Here is a 16,488-nt window from a genome sequence, read left to right on the forward strand (position 1 = left end):
TCCTGCTCTTTGGTCTTGGCCATAGTGGAGTTTGGAGTGTGACTGTTTGAGGTTGTGGACAGGTGTCTTTTATACTGATAACAAGTTCAAACAGGTGCCATTAATACAGGTAACGAGTGGAGGACAGAGGAGCCTCTTAAAGAAGAAGTTACAGGTCTGTGAGAGCCAGAAATCTTGCTTGTTTGTAGGTGACCAAATACTTATTTTCCACCATAATTTGCAAATAAATTCATTAAAAATCCTACAATGTGATTTTCTGGATTTTTTTTCTTCTCAATTTGTCTGTCATAGTTGACGTGTACCTATGATGAAAATTACAGGCCTCTCTCATCTTTTTAAGTGGGAGAACTTGCACAATTGGTGGCTGACTAAATACTTTTTTTCCCCACTGTAGCATCCTGCCAAGCATTTCTTTGCACCGTGGTGCAACCGCTTACAGATCTTTTTATAAATAATAATGATAAAACGTGGGCTTAAAAATTAAGTTTAGTAATGAATAACAAGAAAATATTCAAAAATGTTTGTTTTTTTAATACATACAAAAAAAAATCTTAGGGCATGACGCCTCTGGTTGACATTGAAATTGAAGGACTCACTAAAACGTACACATTTCATTTGATCGGGACACATGTACTATCTGTCTACAGCATATAAATACAATCATTAAAACTATGTTAGTATAAAACATAAAATACTGTCCAAACAGAAGAGCTAAAGACACTAGGATATAAACTTCCATTGTTTCCAAACATTTTGAATTAATATAGTTCTGTGTTTGAGTCTTCACTTTCTCCCCTCACTGTATAGCTACAATATAAGACAAAGGACGCCTAGAGACAGATATACTGTAGCGACGCTATAGAGAAAGATTGAGGTCCTTAATGTGTGTGCGTACTGTAGTTGTCTCCTTACAGACTAACAGACACACAGCTGTCAGTCAAGAATGAGAAGGGACCCACCGGCCCTCAAGGAGACCATACTGTACCCCCACTGAGGCTGAGTATAGGGTTATAGGATGCTGGTAGTGGTGGTGATGGAGGGTGGAGGATGCTGGAGAGTGGTAGGTTATGAGGCTCATACCATCTCTTCCTTTAGGGCGTCCTTTGGGTTGATGTTGGTCAGTTTGACTCTCTCCTCCCGACTCTTCCTGTCGCGAACCTCTCCCTCCTGATGGAAGCCAACCATCAGCTGATAGACCACCACACCAATGATGGCGCCCAGGAACGGCGTGAAGATTGGCACCAGGAACCAGCACTCATTGGCACTGAGAGAAAGAGAGCAAGAGAGAGAGCGAGAGACAAATCTAAGAAGTTGCGCAATATTTTTTCTTAGTCTTTGCCTCCTCTGCTTTTACCTGTTTGATCCATCATCACCATCTCCCATTTTATTTAATCTTTATATCAATAATGTACAAACCTCTAACCAGGAAGTGGATACGGAGTGGTAGATGTATAGTGGTAGAATACATGTGAAGAGGTGTAGAGACAAGCAGAGAGGTGAAGAGAGAACCAGATGCATGCAGAGAGGCAAAGAGGATTGGGAGAGAACTCACGTGAAGACCTCGGTGCCCCAGCCTGCCAGAGCGGTAAAGATGCGTGGCCCCAGGTCCCTGGCAGGGTTGACAGCGTAGCCAGAGTTGAAGCCCATGGACAGGCCGATGACCAGCACCACAAAGCCCACCGTGAAGGCCTCCAGGCCCTGGGGGATGGGGTTGTTATGGGGGTCCACGATGGCCAGGATACACACGATCAATGCTGCAGTGCCAATCGTCTGGGATAGAGATACCTCCATTAACATGGAGAATTCCGAATATACTAGTAGTTCTATTTCCTTATCCAACCAGTTTGGGGGTTGTACGCGGAAGAAAGGGGCTTACCTGGTCGAAGAAGCCGTTGACCAATGTGAGATGTTTGCTAGGGTAGGTGGCGAAGATGCCAGCGGTGGCGTTGGGCCCGGTAACAATGAGTTCTCCAGCATAGTCCAACAGAGCGTCTGAGGGGAGAATACACACACACATTATGATATAACATCAACTATAACGAGGTGTTACGCTATACACAGATTCAACCTTATGGCTAAGTTATTAAGACTTATCAAAGAGTTGACTCCAACAGATGCTTCCGTTCCATCCCTGGACAGTTCCGAGGACTCACCATAGTACAGACCAAAGATGATCCCGGAGCCCAGGAAAGCTCCCAGTGTCTGGAAGAAAAAGTAGACTGGGAACTTTCTCCATCGATCTCTCCCAAGCAGGCAGAGGGCAAAGGTCACCGCCGGATTGAGATGGCCTCCTGGGAAACACACATGTTGACAGATTTTTAACATTAAAGCAGGACGGCTTCTCTCCAAATGGACATCAACTATCCCTTTCCAATACAGACATTTAGGAACACGACTTGGAGACATGACTCAGTCTTGGAACAACTCATGGGAACAAATCTGCTCAAGGAGAACCTCTACGCCTAAGCATGTTGGTGAGTTAATTAATGTGCATGTATTGCTAATATGAGGTGTGTACCTGATACCTGGCCACAGACCAGGATCCCTAGGGTGGCAGCGAAGCCAAAAGCAAAGTTGACGGTTAGGAACATGCCATGAGATCCTCCACTAAGCACCAGCTGAGCCACTGCACCGCAACCAAACATCTGTAAAGAGAGTGAAGAGACGAAAGGTATAGCATGGGTACCAACAAACAATGATCATCAACATTGCCTGCAAAAAGAGTAATATAATTTTTGTATGTTAGGTATAGTTATGTACTTGAAAATCTATGAATTGACCAATTCGGCACATTTGGGCAGACTTGATACAAAATAGTCCAGTATTGCAATGCTTCACTGGATCAATCTGCAACTTTGCACACACACTGCTGCCATCTAGTGGTAGTCCCGTGTAGCTCAGTTGGTAGAGCATGACGTTCTTTTTTTTCTTTTTTTATTTCACCTTTATTTAACCAGGTAAGCCAGTTGAGAACAAGTTCTCATTTACAACTGTGACCTGGCCAAGATAAAGCAAAGCAGTGTGATAAAAACAACAACACAGAGTTACATATGGGGTAAAAAAACATAAAGTCAAAAAATACAACAGAAAATATATATACAGTGTGTGCAAATGTAGCAAGTTACGGAGGTAAGGCAATAAATAGGCTATAGTGCAAAATAATTACAATTAGTATTAACACTGGAATGCTATATGTGCAAGAGATTATGTGCAAATAGAGATACTGGGGTGCAAAAGAGCAAAATATATAACAATATAGGGATGAGGTAGTTGGGTGGGCTAATTTCAGATGGGCTGTGTACAGGTGCAGTGATCGGTAAGGTGCTCTGACAACTGATGCTTAAAGTTAGTGAGGGAGATAAGAGTCTCCAGCTTCAGAGATTTTTGCAATTCGTTCCAGTCATTGGCAGCAGAGAACTGGAAGGAATGGCGGCCAAAGGAGGTGTTTGTCACGCTCTGGCTCCGGGACTTTGTATTATTGAGCCAGGGTGTGTTCATTTTTGTTGTGTTTGGGGATTAGTTGGGTTGTTATTGGTTGTTTCATTGTTTGGTCCAGTGACTCCCAATCAGTGGTAACGAGTGTCAGCTGTCGGCTCGTTATCTCTGATTGGGAGCCATATTTAAACTGTCATTGTTCACCTTGGGTTTGTGGGTTTTTGTTCTATGTTCAGTCGTTGTCACTGAGGACTTCATGATCGTGTTTTGTTTTGTATTCTCGTGTATTACATTAAAATCAATATGTTCGCTACCAACGCTGCGCTTTGGTCCTCCTCTCTCGTAGACGATCGTGACAGAAAAACCCACCAAGATGGGACCAAGCAGCGTGTCCAGGAGCCATCGCCAGGGAGATCCCTCACAGATCTCCTTCGCCTCCTGGACTGGGTCAAGCCGAGTGAGGAAGAGAAGGGCTTGACATTATGGCAGAAGGGCGAGAGGCTGGCGAGGGACATGGAGACCTGGTCCACGGGTAGGAGAGACGCCCCGAAAATTTTTAGGGGGGGGCTCACGACGTCGGACCAGCAGGAGGCCGCGATAGAGCGGCCCAGTGGGTTGCCGGAGAAGGCCGCCGGGTTACGGGGGCCACTGGTCGAAGAGGGGATGGAGGAAGTAGAGGCACGGCGAGAGGTACTGGCGTGTGTTGCCAGTCCGGTCCGGCCCGTTCCAGATCCCGGTGTAGGACCAGTGGTGTGTGTCCCCAGTACAGTCCGGCCCATCCAAGCTTCCCGCACCAAGCCAGTGGTGTGCGTCGTCAGTCCGGCACGGCCCGTGCCTGCTCTCCGCATCAAGCCTGTGGTGCATCTCGTCAGCCCGGCTCTGCCCGTTCCTGCTCTCCGCACCAGGTCTGTGGTGCACGTCGCCAGCCCAGTCCGGCCCATTCCTGCCACTCGTACCAAGTCAAGGGTGCGAGTCGTCAGCCGGATTCAGCCCATTCCTGCTACTCGCAACAAGCCAAGGGTGCGAGTCGTCAGCCGGATTCAGCCCATTCCTGCTACTCGCACCAAGCCAAGGGTGCGAGTCGTCAGCCGGATTCAGCCCATTCCTGCTACTCGCACCAAGCCAAGGGTGCGAGTCGTCAGCCGGATTCAGCCCATTCCTGCTACTCGCACCAAGCCAAGGGTGCGAGTCGTCAGCCGGATTCAGCCCATTCCTGCTACTCGCACCAAGCCAGGGATGCGAGTCTTCAGCCTGGTGAGGCCTGTTCCGGCTCCACGCACCATGCAAAGGGGTGCGTATCGTCTGCCAGGTCCGGTCCATTCCTGCCTCACGCGCCAAGCCAGGGGGTGCGCGTCGGCAGTCCTGATCCAGCTAACTGGGTCAGATCGGACTGGGGGGCACTACGGGGGGATTGTAGTAGGGTGGTGGTCAAGCCCGGAGCCGGAGCCGCCTCCGAGGAGCAATACCCACCCAGCCCTTCCCTATTTGGGGTGTAGGCGCGGTCGAGTCCGCGCCTTTAGGGGGGGGTACTGTCACGCTCTGGCTCCGGGACTGTGTATTTTGAGCCAGGGTGTGTTCATTTGGTTGTGTTGTATTTGGTTGTGTTTCATTGTTTGGTCGTGTGACTCCCAATCAGTGGTAACGAGTGTCAGCTGTCGGCTCGTTATCTCTGATTGGGAGCCATATTTAAACTGTCAGTGTTCACCTTAGTGTTGTGGGTTTTTGTTCCTTGTCAGTCATTGTAACGGAGGACTTCACGTTTCGTCGTTGTTTGTTTGTAGTGAGTACTTTAATTTAATAAAGTCATGTTCGCTCAACGCGCTGCGCTTTGGTCTCCCTCATTAGACGATCGTGACAGTGTTGGCTTTGGGGATGACCAGTGAGATATACCTGCTGGAGCGCAGACTACGGGTGGGTGCTGCTATGCTGACCAATGCGCTAAGATAAGGCGGGGATTTGCCTAGCAGTGATTTATAGATGGCCTGGAGCCAGTGGGTTTGACAACGAACATGTAGTGAGGACCAGCCAACAAGAGCGTACAGGTCACAGTGGTGGGTAGTGTATGGGGCTTTGTAGACAAAACGGATGGCACTGTGATAGACTACATCCAATTTGCTGAGTAGAGTGTTGGAGGCTATTTTGTAAATGACATCGCCGAAGTCAAGGATCAGTAGGATAGTCCGTTTTATGAGGGCATGTTTGGCAGCATGAGTGAAGGAGGCTTTGTTGCGAAATAGGAAGCCGATTCAACGCCAGGGTTGTGGGTTCGTTTCCCATGGGGGGGGGACCAGTATGGGGGGGGAAATGTATGCACTCACTAACTGTAAGTCGCTCTGGATAAGAGCGTCTACTAAATGTAAATGTAAAATGTAAAATCTAAATTGTGCCTAAACTGCAATATTATATTGTGGCCTTTCTCTTGCATTTCAAAGACGATGAAATTTGAAACCGCATGTTTTTTTGTTTGTATGATCTTTTACCAGATCTAATGTGTTAAATTCTCCTACATTAATTTCACATTTCCACAAACTTCAAAGTGTTTCCTTTCAAATGGTATCAAGAATATGCATATCCTTTCTTCAGGTCCTGAGCTACAGGCAGTTAGATTTGGGTATGACATTTTAGGCGAAAATTGAAAAAAAAGGGGCCTGATCCTTAAGAGGTTAATGAGGGTCAGTTAGTCGGCAGCAAAATTGACCAACATTTCCATCCCTAAAATAAACCCTTTGGCTGTTTTCCTTGTTTGCTGCATGGGGTTTGTTGGTGTTTTTTTATTTATTTTATTTGTATTTATTTTTTATAATAGAAGAGGTCCCCTGTAGCTCAGTTGGTAGAGCATGGCGCTTGCAACGCCAGGGTTGTGGGTTCGTTTCCCATGGGGGGCCAGTATGAAAATGTATGCACTCACTAACTGTAAGTCGCTCTGGATAAGAGCGTCTGCTAAATGACTAAAATGTAAATGTAAATATGCTCTAGAATGGAAACAAGGCCATTCCAGTGAGAGGACGTCTGTTTCAGAAGCTGCTGTCATGGTTGTGAATTAGCTATAGAATTGCCAAAGTGGACATACTGCATAGTGTGTGTGTGTGTGTGTGTGTGTGTGTGTGTATTACTATGGGGATAACAGTAATGTGTGGTCTGCCAGTCGCAAGGCCCCCTGAAGCAGATGCATTCAGCTCAGACCACAGGATACATATGTTGAGGTGAGCTACAAGGAACTGTCTCGACAGAGGGCTTGGCGTCTAGTGGATGGCTTAACATCACTGGGCCCAGTCTAAACTCTGGCTCCTGATTAGCCCAATGGGCCTCATGCTTCCGACTGGCTGGAAAAATACCACATCTTCAGAGGGGCCCATCTTTAGTTAGACATGAAGTTAAATGTCAAAGGGATCTTAATGTCAGAAGCGTCAGTATGGAGCCAAATGCTGACTGAATTAGCCAGATCAAATTCCACCAAAAGGTTATTCACTGAATCGTTTAAGTTTCATGATGCAGTAAGAAATGACTTAAAAGACAGCGTCTAACAGGATAATTATCTAAATTAAATCACAGCTCTCTAAATGGCCTGGTGGTGATAGCGACAGCATGTCATGACAGCATTACACCATGACATTACATGATTACTTTGCACACTTACTCCCCCAGACTGTCAGGCAGTTCATGCTGTGTCCTCCTTCTGAGTGTCTACCGATACACCTGGTCACTCATGCATTCCCTTTTAGTGAACAGTACTGGAGGGAGAGGAAATCTCTGGGTAGATTTAGATGCCGCCAGTCTTTTCCAACATCCATATACATTAAAACTATTGGGACAAAAGGAAAGATGTGAAGTGTGTGAATAAAATACTGTGTGAAGAAGTCGTCAACCTTTTTCCAGTAAAGCATCACTCCTAGTAACATTGTATGGAAGTTGTGATTTGGTGTGGTAAGCCATGGTTTCGTGTGGCAACATGTGGTCTCTCATTCCTTCAATTTAAGCAAAGAATAGCACACAATGACTGTTTCATAGATGGAGCTGTAATATAAAGAGAAAGATTATCGTCGTTTTCTCCCTCCTAGCTCCTGGGTTTATGTAAGGACTGCATTGTTCCCTGGGTGGTGACATGCACAAGGACGTGTTCTGTATGTCCAACCACCTGTCACACACAGGTGACACAGTTAGTCCACTGGGAACAGTCGTCAGTTCAACGTTTAGTTTTGATTTACATTTGGTTGAGTTGTCAACTAATGTGAATTCAACAACAAATGTCACCATGTCAATGGATTTAGGTGAAAGGTTAGGTGAAAAAAAGCCTAAATTCCCTTACGTTGATTACTTTTTGCAAATCTAATCAGTTTTCCATGTTCATTCAGCGTCATCACATTGATTTTTTTGTTGTTGAAATGACATGGATTCAATGTTGATTCAACCAGTTTTTGCCCAGTGGGAGATCTCAGGAAAGACCTGTCACCCCGCTGACCTTCAGGGACAAATAGTGCCTGTTGGCCCGCCTTCCACCACCTGGACATGGAAGTGTCCACAGAGACACCACAGCCATTCAGCTGTGTCTAATCAATGACTGTTGTTTAGTTTGACTATTTTCCAAATCCTGACATTGTATAGAATGCAGAGATATGTTCTCCATATGCAGGGGTATAGCTCACATGCACACACATGCACACACACTATCTGTCACATACATGCGTACACACACACAAATTAAACACACATACATAAACACACCCTGCCCTTCCTTCCTTCCTCTGCCTCCCTATCCCCGAGTATCCGTTAAGAGCGCCTGTCATTACATTAGTCAGTCAATAGTATAACTTGAAGACAGGTGACGTCTATATATGTCCTGGAGGGCGTGAATATATTTGGCATGTTCAGGTTTCACCCATTGCGTTGTTGCAGTCACTCCCAATACTGCCATCCACGTTTTACATAGCACTTATTTAATAGACATGCCAAACCTGCCGCTAGTGCCTTAGACAGTGACAAAACAGGTTTAAAGCACAGTGCTTTTCCATCCATGCTCCTGCCGGAGATATACATCATGTTTTGTTATTAGCAGTATAGCACCTGTCCACGTTTATTTACTATCTTAAAATAAATAGTGCTTTGACGACGACGCTTGGCAAGTGCAACAAGTTTCTGACGCTTGTGTTACTTTTCTGACGCTGAAAGTTGGTGTTTTAGGGAACCAATGCAAGGCTTTTCTAGATGGACATCGATTGTAGAGATCCTGTCTTAGCGTGAGAAAATGTATTTCAATAACATTAGGCAATGAAGAAAAGCTTTGTAAAACAGGTGTGAGAGAGCCTGTGACCGTGAGTAAGACTGAGTCATCTCTCGAACAACTCTTTCTCTCTGAGCAAAACAGTGAAACTTAACTGTTTAGAAAGCCTGCAGGGTGTAGGCTTTACTGGATGTTTTATCTGGTAGGTGCTTCAAGTGGTACTACCCATTTTCTTAAGTGGCCATTTACTGCTAGAGCAAGATAAATAAAATAAATAGCAGGGGTGGTTGAGTTTGTCTTGTTTGTTTATTTAACATGGCGGATGGCTAAGGTCTGGATTCATTTAGGTCAGTGACCGAGGGAAGATTTAATCTGTCAGTTCCATTAAAGCTGACTTAAGTGGAGGGATCTGTCCTTCTAGAAAAAGACCACTCTCTAAGAAGAGAGTCAACAGCTTACCAGTCAACGGTGGACAAAAGTGCATGTCTTTTTTTAAAACTAGTTCTTAAAATATCATCGTTTTGTGATAAAGTGAAGCTTTCAAATGTTCTACTGCTTGTGTTCTATGTTCTATTAGCTCATAAATATTGTGGAGTTTGTGCAAGAATATTAACAATAGCGACATCCAAAATGAGCACCGACACCTATTTCAGTCCATGTCAAGCATTGCTTTATGTCTTCTGTAGACCTACATCTTACACACAACGTATGTTGAATTATAGACTAGCAAAATCTGTGATCATTATTAACAAGGCTTGTGGCATGTCACCAAGATGAAGAATGAAGATCAAATATGACAGACACAAGCTGGATTAAAGCTCTACACACACACACACCTGTCCAATTCGCATACCGCTCCAACAGATCCACAGATGACACAATTTCCCACCTGGACATAAGGAATACCTATGGAGAATGCTGTAAATGGACCATAGCTCATCATTCAACATAATAGTCCCCTCCAAGCTCATCACCAAGCTCAGGACCCTGGGACTGAACACCTCCCTCTGCAACTGGATCCTGCACTTTCTGACAGGCCGCCCCCAGTGTATTCCGGTTCGAACAAGTAAGGCTCTGCCTCCCCCAAACATCCTCTTCCTCTTCGCAGTCAGACATATTATCTCAGTTCTTTCGGTTATATCTCGCATCTCTCGCAAACAAACAAGGTTCTAATGTCCAAACAATGGTGTGTAGCTGGCTAAAAGTAATGTGAGTAAAGACACTCCTCCTGGGGCAGGATATAGACATGGATTGATTTCCAGATGTGAACAAAACTGACCGGTAAACATAGAAAGTATCAGAGCATTTGAAAATGTGACTTTTATTGCAGAAAAAACGACATTCTCGAAGGGAAGAAAACATGGACGGGTTCTTTGCGAGTATCGACGCTACCAAACGTATTAAAGTGTTTTTGAGAAAGTTTTGGCTTGCAGTGCAGCTTTGCTAACATCTGTCTGTCTTATTACATTCATGAAATTTGACGGTGCTAATATGCTAACTCCAGGTGGTAGCCAGAAGTAAATCGTGGATTCTGTCACCATGGGCCTTCAGACACACCTCAAGGGAAATTATGAGAAATGTTATCCAAATATAGATTTGGGATGAATTATCCCTTTAACATGGACCACACACACCTGCACAGTCTTCCTGAAGAGATTTGGCATGGGACCTCAGATCGTCAAGAAGTTCTACAGCTGCACCATTGAGAGCATCTTGACTGGCTGCATCACCGCCTGGTATGGCAACTGCACCGCCCTCGACCACAAGACTCTACAGAGGGTGGTGCGGATGGTCCAGTACGTCACTGGGGCTGAGCGCTCTGTCATCCAGGACCTTTATACCAGGCGGTGTCCTTTATACTAAATAGTTTTGGTTCCAGGTGCGTAGGAATCAAAATTAGAGAATACTGGAAGAGATCGAGACCCGCACACTGCCGAAAAACAGGAATAAATCCAAAACTGAGGCTAAAAATAAATAAAAAAACCAAATGTATTCCCTTTATAGATGTAATTTTAAGGCAGCAAAATGTGAAGACTTTATTTCATTAGCGACTGTAAACATGCACACACCTCAACTATGACATCAGAAGAGCACATGAGGTTGCAAGGTGAGTCCTGGATCGTTTTGCTGAGTAAAGATCATGTATCCATGTTCTTGCCAACAAGAGCAATCATATTTTCATACACACTCAAGGAGTGTAATTTATAGGTGCCTATATGAGGCTCACATTCCCGACCCCAGAGAATTTGAGGTCAAGTGCAAAGGCTAGCACAACCTGTAAAGCCATGCTGAACTTATGTAATGGAGTTAAGAACATGGCGTAAGCTCACTCCACATCTAGCTTGAAATGTCGCCGATGGAGCAATCCAATTGGTACCTTTTGTATAGCTCAAACGGTTGTTACATTGTCAAAGAGGACAGTCACGTGTTTATGAGCAGAGGAACACTGGTTCGAGCCCGGTATGACGACATGGACAGTAGAGGAAGATATACTGTGAGCAGCACACTGATGTCGGTTTCACTTACCAGTATCCATCACTCTCACATCTTGGCATTACAACAATAGTCGATACACAGGTTATTGTTAATCCAGAGTATGATTAACAGACATTAAATTAACAGACAATTGCCAACCATGTAACCTTCAGTAGTATTTTGTCTACAGGTATGAATACGCTCATACTAATATTTCTTGTAGCAAAGAATCATCACAGTAAAACATGCAATCTGGATGTCAGTGAGGTGACAGAGGTGAAAAGATGGCAGAGCTCTTACCACCAGAATGAGGGTACCCAGACACTCTGCCAGGGCCTGGCGCAGCAGCAAGTTACGGATCTGGAAGGTCTGTGACAGCTTGTCCATTAATATCTTCTGTTTTCCCATGGTTCAGTGCTGCTCAGCTAACCTCCTGTATTATGACTGGGTGACAGCAAGTAGGTAGGTCCTCCTGTGTGTGTGTGATGGCTAATGCACTGGCCTCCTATTATAGGACCTGGACCTCGTGTGGTTCCTGCCAAAGCCAGCCCCCTCGAACCCTCCCTTCTCTCTCGCTCTCCCTCCTCTCTCTCACGCCTTCCCTCCCTCAGACTCTCTCCCTCACTTCTCTCTCTCTCCCTCCCTCAGTCTGTCTCTCCCTCCCTCAGTCTCTCTCTCTCTCTCTCCCTTGTAACTCCCACCCCCTCTGCTCTTTCTCACTGATTCAAACTCATACACACCCTCTCTCTCTCTGTTGGTCTTTCTTGTCCTCATCTGGTTCTCACTCTCTTCTCACTGTTTCTTTCTTCTCTGCCTGAAACTTTATCACCATGTACTATTTCCTGCGTTGTCTGGTTTGAATAGAGGTGTGAGTCATTATATGCCAATAACTGCTCAAAAGGTATGCTTCTAACACCAATAACGTTTTGTCTATTCTGTTGAGGGACTGGAGTACATTGCATTCCACTTGACTCCGACAGCATAGATTGCAATCAGTTCTTGATCAAATATGATCTACCTTCATGTTCTTTTCTGTTATATCCAACATTGTATTTAATATTGCAACCAGTGTTAGGGAAGCTACTCTGAAAATATAGTTTACCAAGCCACCAATGACTTCACACTGGAAGAAGTTAAGCTACACTAAAGCTACCCTTAAGAAAAAGATAGCTTACTTAACTGAAGTTACTTAGAAAAAGTAGTTCACTACATCCAAACATTATCATATCTAAATCTGAAATGTTATAGACTACAAATTGCAAGAACAGATCACTCTGGACTTAGATGTTAACAGAATGTGTAGTTTAGCCAACAAAACACAAAAAGTGAGAATTTGGCACACAAAAAGTGTTTCAAGTGAGAATTAGGCAGGTCTGATACCGAAAAAGAAAGATAATTATTGCCTACTTCACCCATATTTTAATGCAAGAAAACTGAAATCCGTCTTACCTCATTTCTACCAGCATGTCAACTGTGCAACTAGAGGCAAAACAACTTTATCACCTTTACTCCACACAGAAACACATACACAGCTCTCTCTAGCACTCCATTTGGCAAATCTGACCACAACTCTGTCCTCCTGATTCCTGCTTACAAGCAAAAAACTCAAACAGGAGGTACCAGTGATACGCTCAATACGGAAGTGGTCGGAGGAAGCGGATGCTAAGCTACAGGACTGTTTAACCAGCACAGACTGGAATATGTTCCGGGGTTCATCCGATGACATAAAGGAGTTTACCACATCAGTCACTGGCTTCATTAATAAGTGCACCGACTACGTCGTCCCCACAGTGACCGTACGTACATATCCCAACCAGAAGCCATGGATTACAGGCAACATCTGCACTGAGCTAAGGGCTAGAGCTGCCACTTTCAAGGAGCGGGACACTAATCCAGATGCTTATAAGAAATCCCGTTACGCCTGCCGACGAACCATCAAACAGGTAAAGTGTCAATACAGGACTAAGACCGTATCCTACACCGGCTCTGGCGCTGGTCGGATGTTGTAGGGCTTGCAAAAATCACAGATTACAAAAGGAAACCCAGCCGTGAGCTGCCCAGTGACGCGAGCCTACCAGACGAGCTAAATGCCTTCTATGCTCGCTTCGAGGCAAGCTACACAGAATCATGCATGAGAGTACCAGCTGTTCCGGACGACTGTGTGATTACGCTCTCCATAGCCCATGTGAGTAAGACCTTTAAACAGGTTAACATTCAAAAGGCCGCAGGGCCAGACGGATTACCAGGACGCGTACTTCGAGCATGTGCTGACCAGCTGGGAAGTGTCTTCACTGACATTTTCGACCTCTCCCTGACCCAGTCTGTAATACCTACATGTTTCAAGCAGACCCTAGTCCCTGTGCCCAAGAACGCCAAGGTAACCTGTCTAAATGACTATCGCCCCATAGCACTCACATCTATAACCATGAAATGCTTTGAAAGGCTGGTCATGGCTCACAACAGCACCATCATCCCAGACAGCCTGGACCCAACTTCAATTAGCATACCGGCCCAACAGATGACGCAATCTCTATTGCACTCCACACTGCCCTTTCCCACCTGGACAAAAGGAACACCTACATGAGAATGCTGTTAATTGACTACAGCTCAGCATTCAACACCATAGTGCCCTTCAAGCTCATCACTAAGCTAAGGATCCTGGGACTGAACACCTCCCTCTACAATTGGATCCTGGACTTCCTGAAGGGCCGCCCTGAGGTGGTGAGGGTAGGCAACAACAAATCCGCCATGCTGAGCCTCAACACGGCTGCCCCTCAGGGGTGCGTGCTCAGTCCACTGCTGTACTCCTTGTTCACCCACGACTGTGTGCCAGCGCATGACTCCAACACCATCATTAAGTTTGCAGACAACGCAACAATGGTAGGCCTGATCACCGACAATGATGAGACAACCTATAGGGAGTAGGTCAGAGACCTGGCAGTGTGGTGCCAGGACAACAACCTCTCCCTCAACGTCAGCAAGACAAAGGAGCTGATCGTGGACTACAGGAAACGGAGGGCCAAGCACGTCCTCATTCACATTGATGGGACTGTAGTGGAGCAGGTCGAGAGCTTCAAGTTCCTCGGTGTCCACATCACTAAGGACCTATCATGGTCCAAACACACCAACACAGTCGTGAAGAGGGCACGACAACACCTCTTCCCCCTCAGGAGGCTGAAAAGATTTGGCATGGGCCCTCAGATCCTCCAAAAGTTCTCCAGCTGCACCATTGAAAGCATCTTGACCGGCTGCATCACTGCTTGGTACAGCAACTGCTTGGAATCTGACCGCAAGGTGCTACATAGAATAGTGCATATGGACCAGTAGATCACAAGGGCCGAGCTCCCTGCCATCCAGGACCTCCATACCAGGTGGTATAGAAATGTATTTTTGTCAATGACTCCAGCCTCCCAAGTCATAGATTGTTCTCTCTGCTACCGCACAGCAAGCGAAAGGCTCCTGAACAGCTTATACATCCAAGCCATAAGACTGATGAACAGTTGATCAAGTGGCTACCCAGATTATTTGCATTGACCCCTTTTTTTGTTGTTGCACTGACTCTTGTCATGACTTTCATTAATCTGATGACTGTTACTTATCGAATCAACTAACTATGTTTAATTGTTACTCAATTAAATGAATCATGTAACAATTAACTCATTAGGATTTGGGGCACCACGGAATAAGTTGTTTAAAGAGTGACCATCTCCCGAATTAAACTCTAAAGGTCTTTACCTATCAATATGTATATAACAGTCAACGTATTAATCATTTCCTCATATCGTCATTCTGAACGGTCGTAGACTTTTTGGATCTGCAAGAACCCCAGCTTTACTTATGATTCAGCACTACGGAAATTGGTTTAATTATTTATTTACTAGCTAACTAAATAATAACACAGAATAACATACACACTTAATACATGACAAAAAGTCCCTAGCGGACTAACAACAACATGACTGCTTGGTTACCAAAGAGGGAGGGATAGAGAGCGAGAGAGAGAAGGAGAGACACAACACTTATCGTACATTTGGAAACTACACTCACAGTAATCATTTACTTTGCACACAAACCACCGCCCGTTTGGAGTAAGAAATCATGAATGTATTTACATGTGGATGTCTTTGTTCGTCGTCTATCTCTGTTGAAACCAAGCCTTCTTGGAAAGGAGGTTTTGCTGGTTCTCCCGTGGGTCACTTGTAAGGCTCTGATTGTCCACCAGAGGTCACAATGTCCTTCTTCTTAGTCCTTCTTCTCAGTTTTCATATCTACTACACAACATAAAGGATGAAAACCTGACACATACAGTGTGTATACTTTCCAAGTGACAATATTTTCTTGATACCATTCTTAATGACATCACAAAATACTAAACAATATGACATGATTATTCTTTAGATCCTCACATTCTTATGTTAGAAATATTGTTCCAGTATTCACTTTTTAATGTGTTTAGAGTTTCAGCAGGAATATTGTCTGTTAACAAAGACATTCCTTTGCTAAATACTGGAGAGGGAGACCCTAGACCTCCTCTCCTTTAATTTACGACAGGGTGTAAGCTGTCAAACCGGCCCAGTCCCCTCCTCCCCTCTTCTGTGTGTGAGAGAGGCCTGGTTACTGTAAACCATTGCCAAGCTGATCTGACCCATTGGATCCTCACAGGACAGTCATGACACTCTCTTGCACTGGCTCTATGCACACTCACTGGAGTCTACCCACACATATTACACTGACACAAACACAGTACATAAACAGCTAGAATCCAACACACGCACCAACACATACAACTAAGCCTCAACTTTATCAGCTGTGGAGCTTTGCAGTGACAGTGTAAAACTATATTGAGTTCCTCACCTTGACTACACACTAGATCTCAGGTTCACCAACCCTCCTATAGCCTCTTAGAAGGAGCTGGTCTAGCGTGTCTGTGTAGTTTTATGTGATTTGTTGTTCTTATGGTAAATACTATCCTAGTAAAGTGAGTGTTTGTGCGTGCGTGTGTTGGATTCTATGTATGTTAACTCAGACATTCAGAGTCCGCTACGCAAACTACTCACCTGCAGTTCCTCACATGGCCATACATCCAGTTTTGGAATAGGTAAAATTTTTGTGAAATATGTTTTCGTAAAACATAATGCAATCGTTTACAGACTGATGATGGAAATAGCCTCTTAGAAGGAGCTGGTATATGTGAAATCTTAGTCAAATCCTACAAAAACTACTGTGGTACACTGTCCACTCTGATCAAGCCTTTTGGGGCAACACTAATACAGCAGGTCTCCCATCTCAGCACTACTTCAGCATCACGTAGATGGGCACATTTTCCCAAAGTTTTTGTTTAATTAAGGGATAATCAGTGC

At 44.9% G+C, this 16,488-nt stretch overlaps 1 protein-coding gene across 1 annotated transcript; it reads right to left on the reverse strand.

Annotated features, from left to right (window-relative positions):
- Positions 1-510: 510 nt before the first annotated feature.
- Positions 511-11,715, reverse strand: LOC121587522 (aquaporin-3). Its single transcript, XM_041904534.2, has 6 exons — positions 11,429-11,715; positions 2,519-2,645; positions 2,154-2,291; positions 1,877-1,992; positions 1,553-1,770; positions 511-1,264 (listed from the first exon to the last, which is right to left on the reverse strand). Exons 1-6 carry the CDS (start codon positions 11,534-11,536, stop codon positions 1,075-1,077), a joined length of 897 nt encoding a protein of 298 aa, XP_041760468.1. The 5' UTR covers positions 11,537-11,715; the 3' UTR covers positions 511-1,074.
- Positions 11,716-16,488: the final 4,773 nt, after the last annotated feature.

The sequence above is a fragment of the Coregonus clupeaformis genome, chromosome 18 (assembly GCF_020615455.1).
Source record: "Coregonus clupeaformis isolate EN_2021a chromosome 18, ASM2061545v1, whole genome shotgun sequence".
Classification (NCBI taxonomy): domain Eukaryota; kingdom Metazoa; phylum Chordata; class Actinopteri; order Salmoniformes; family Salmonidae; genus Coregonus; species Coregonus clupeaformis.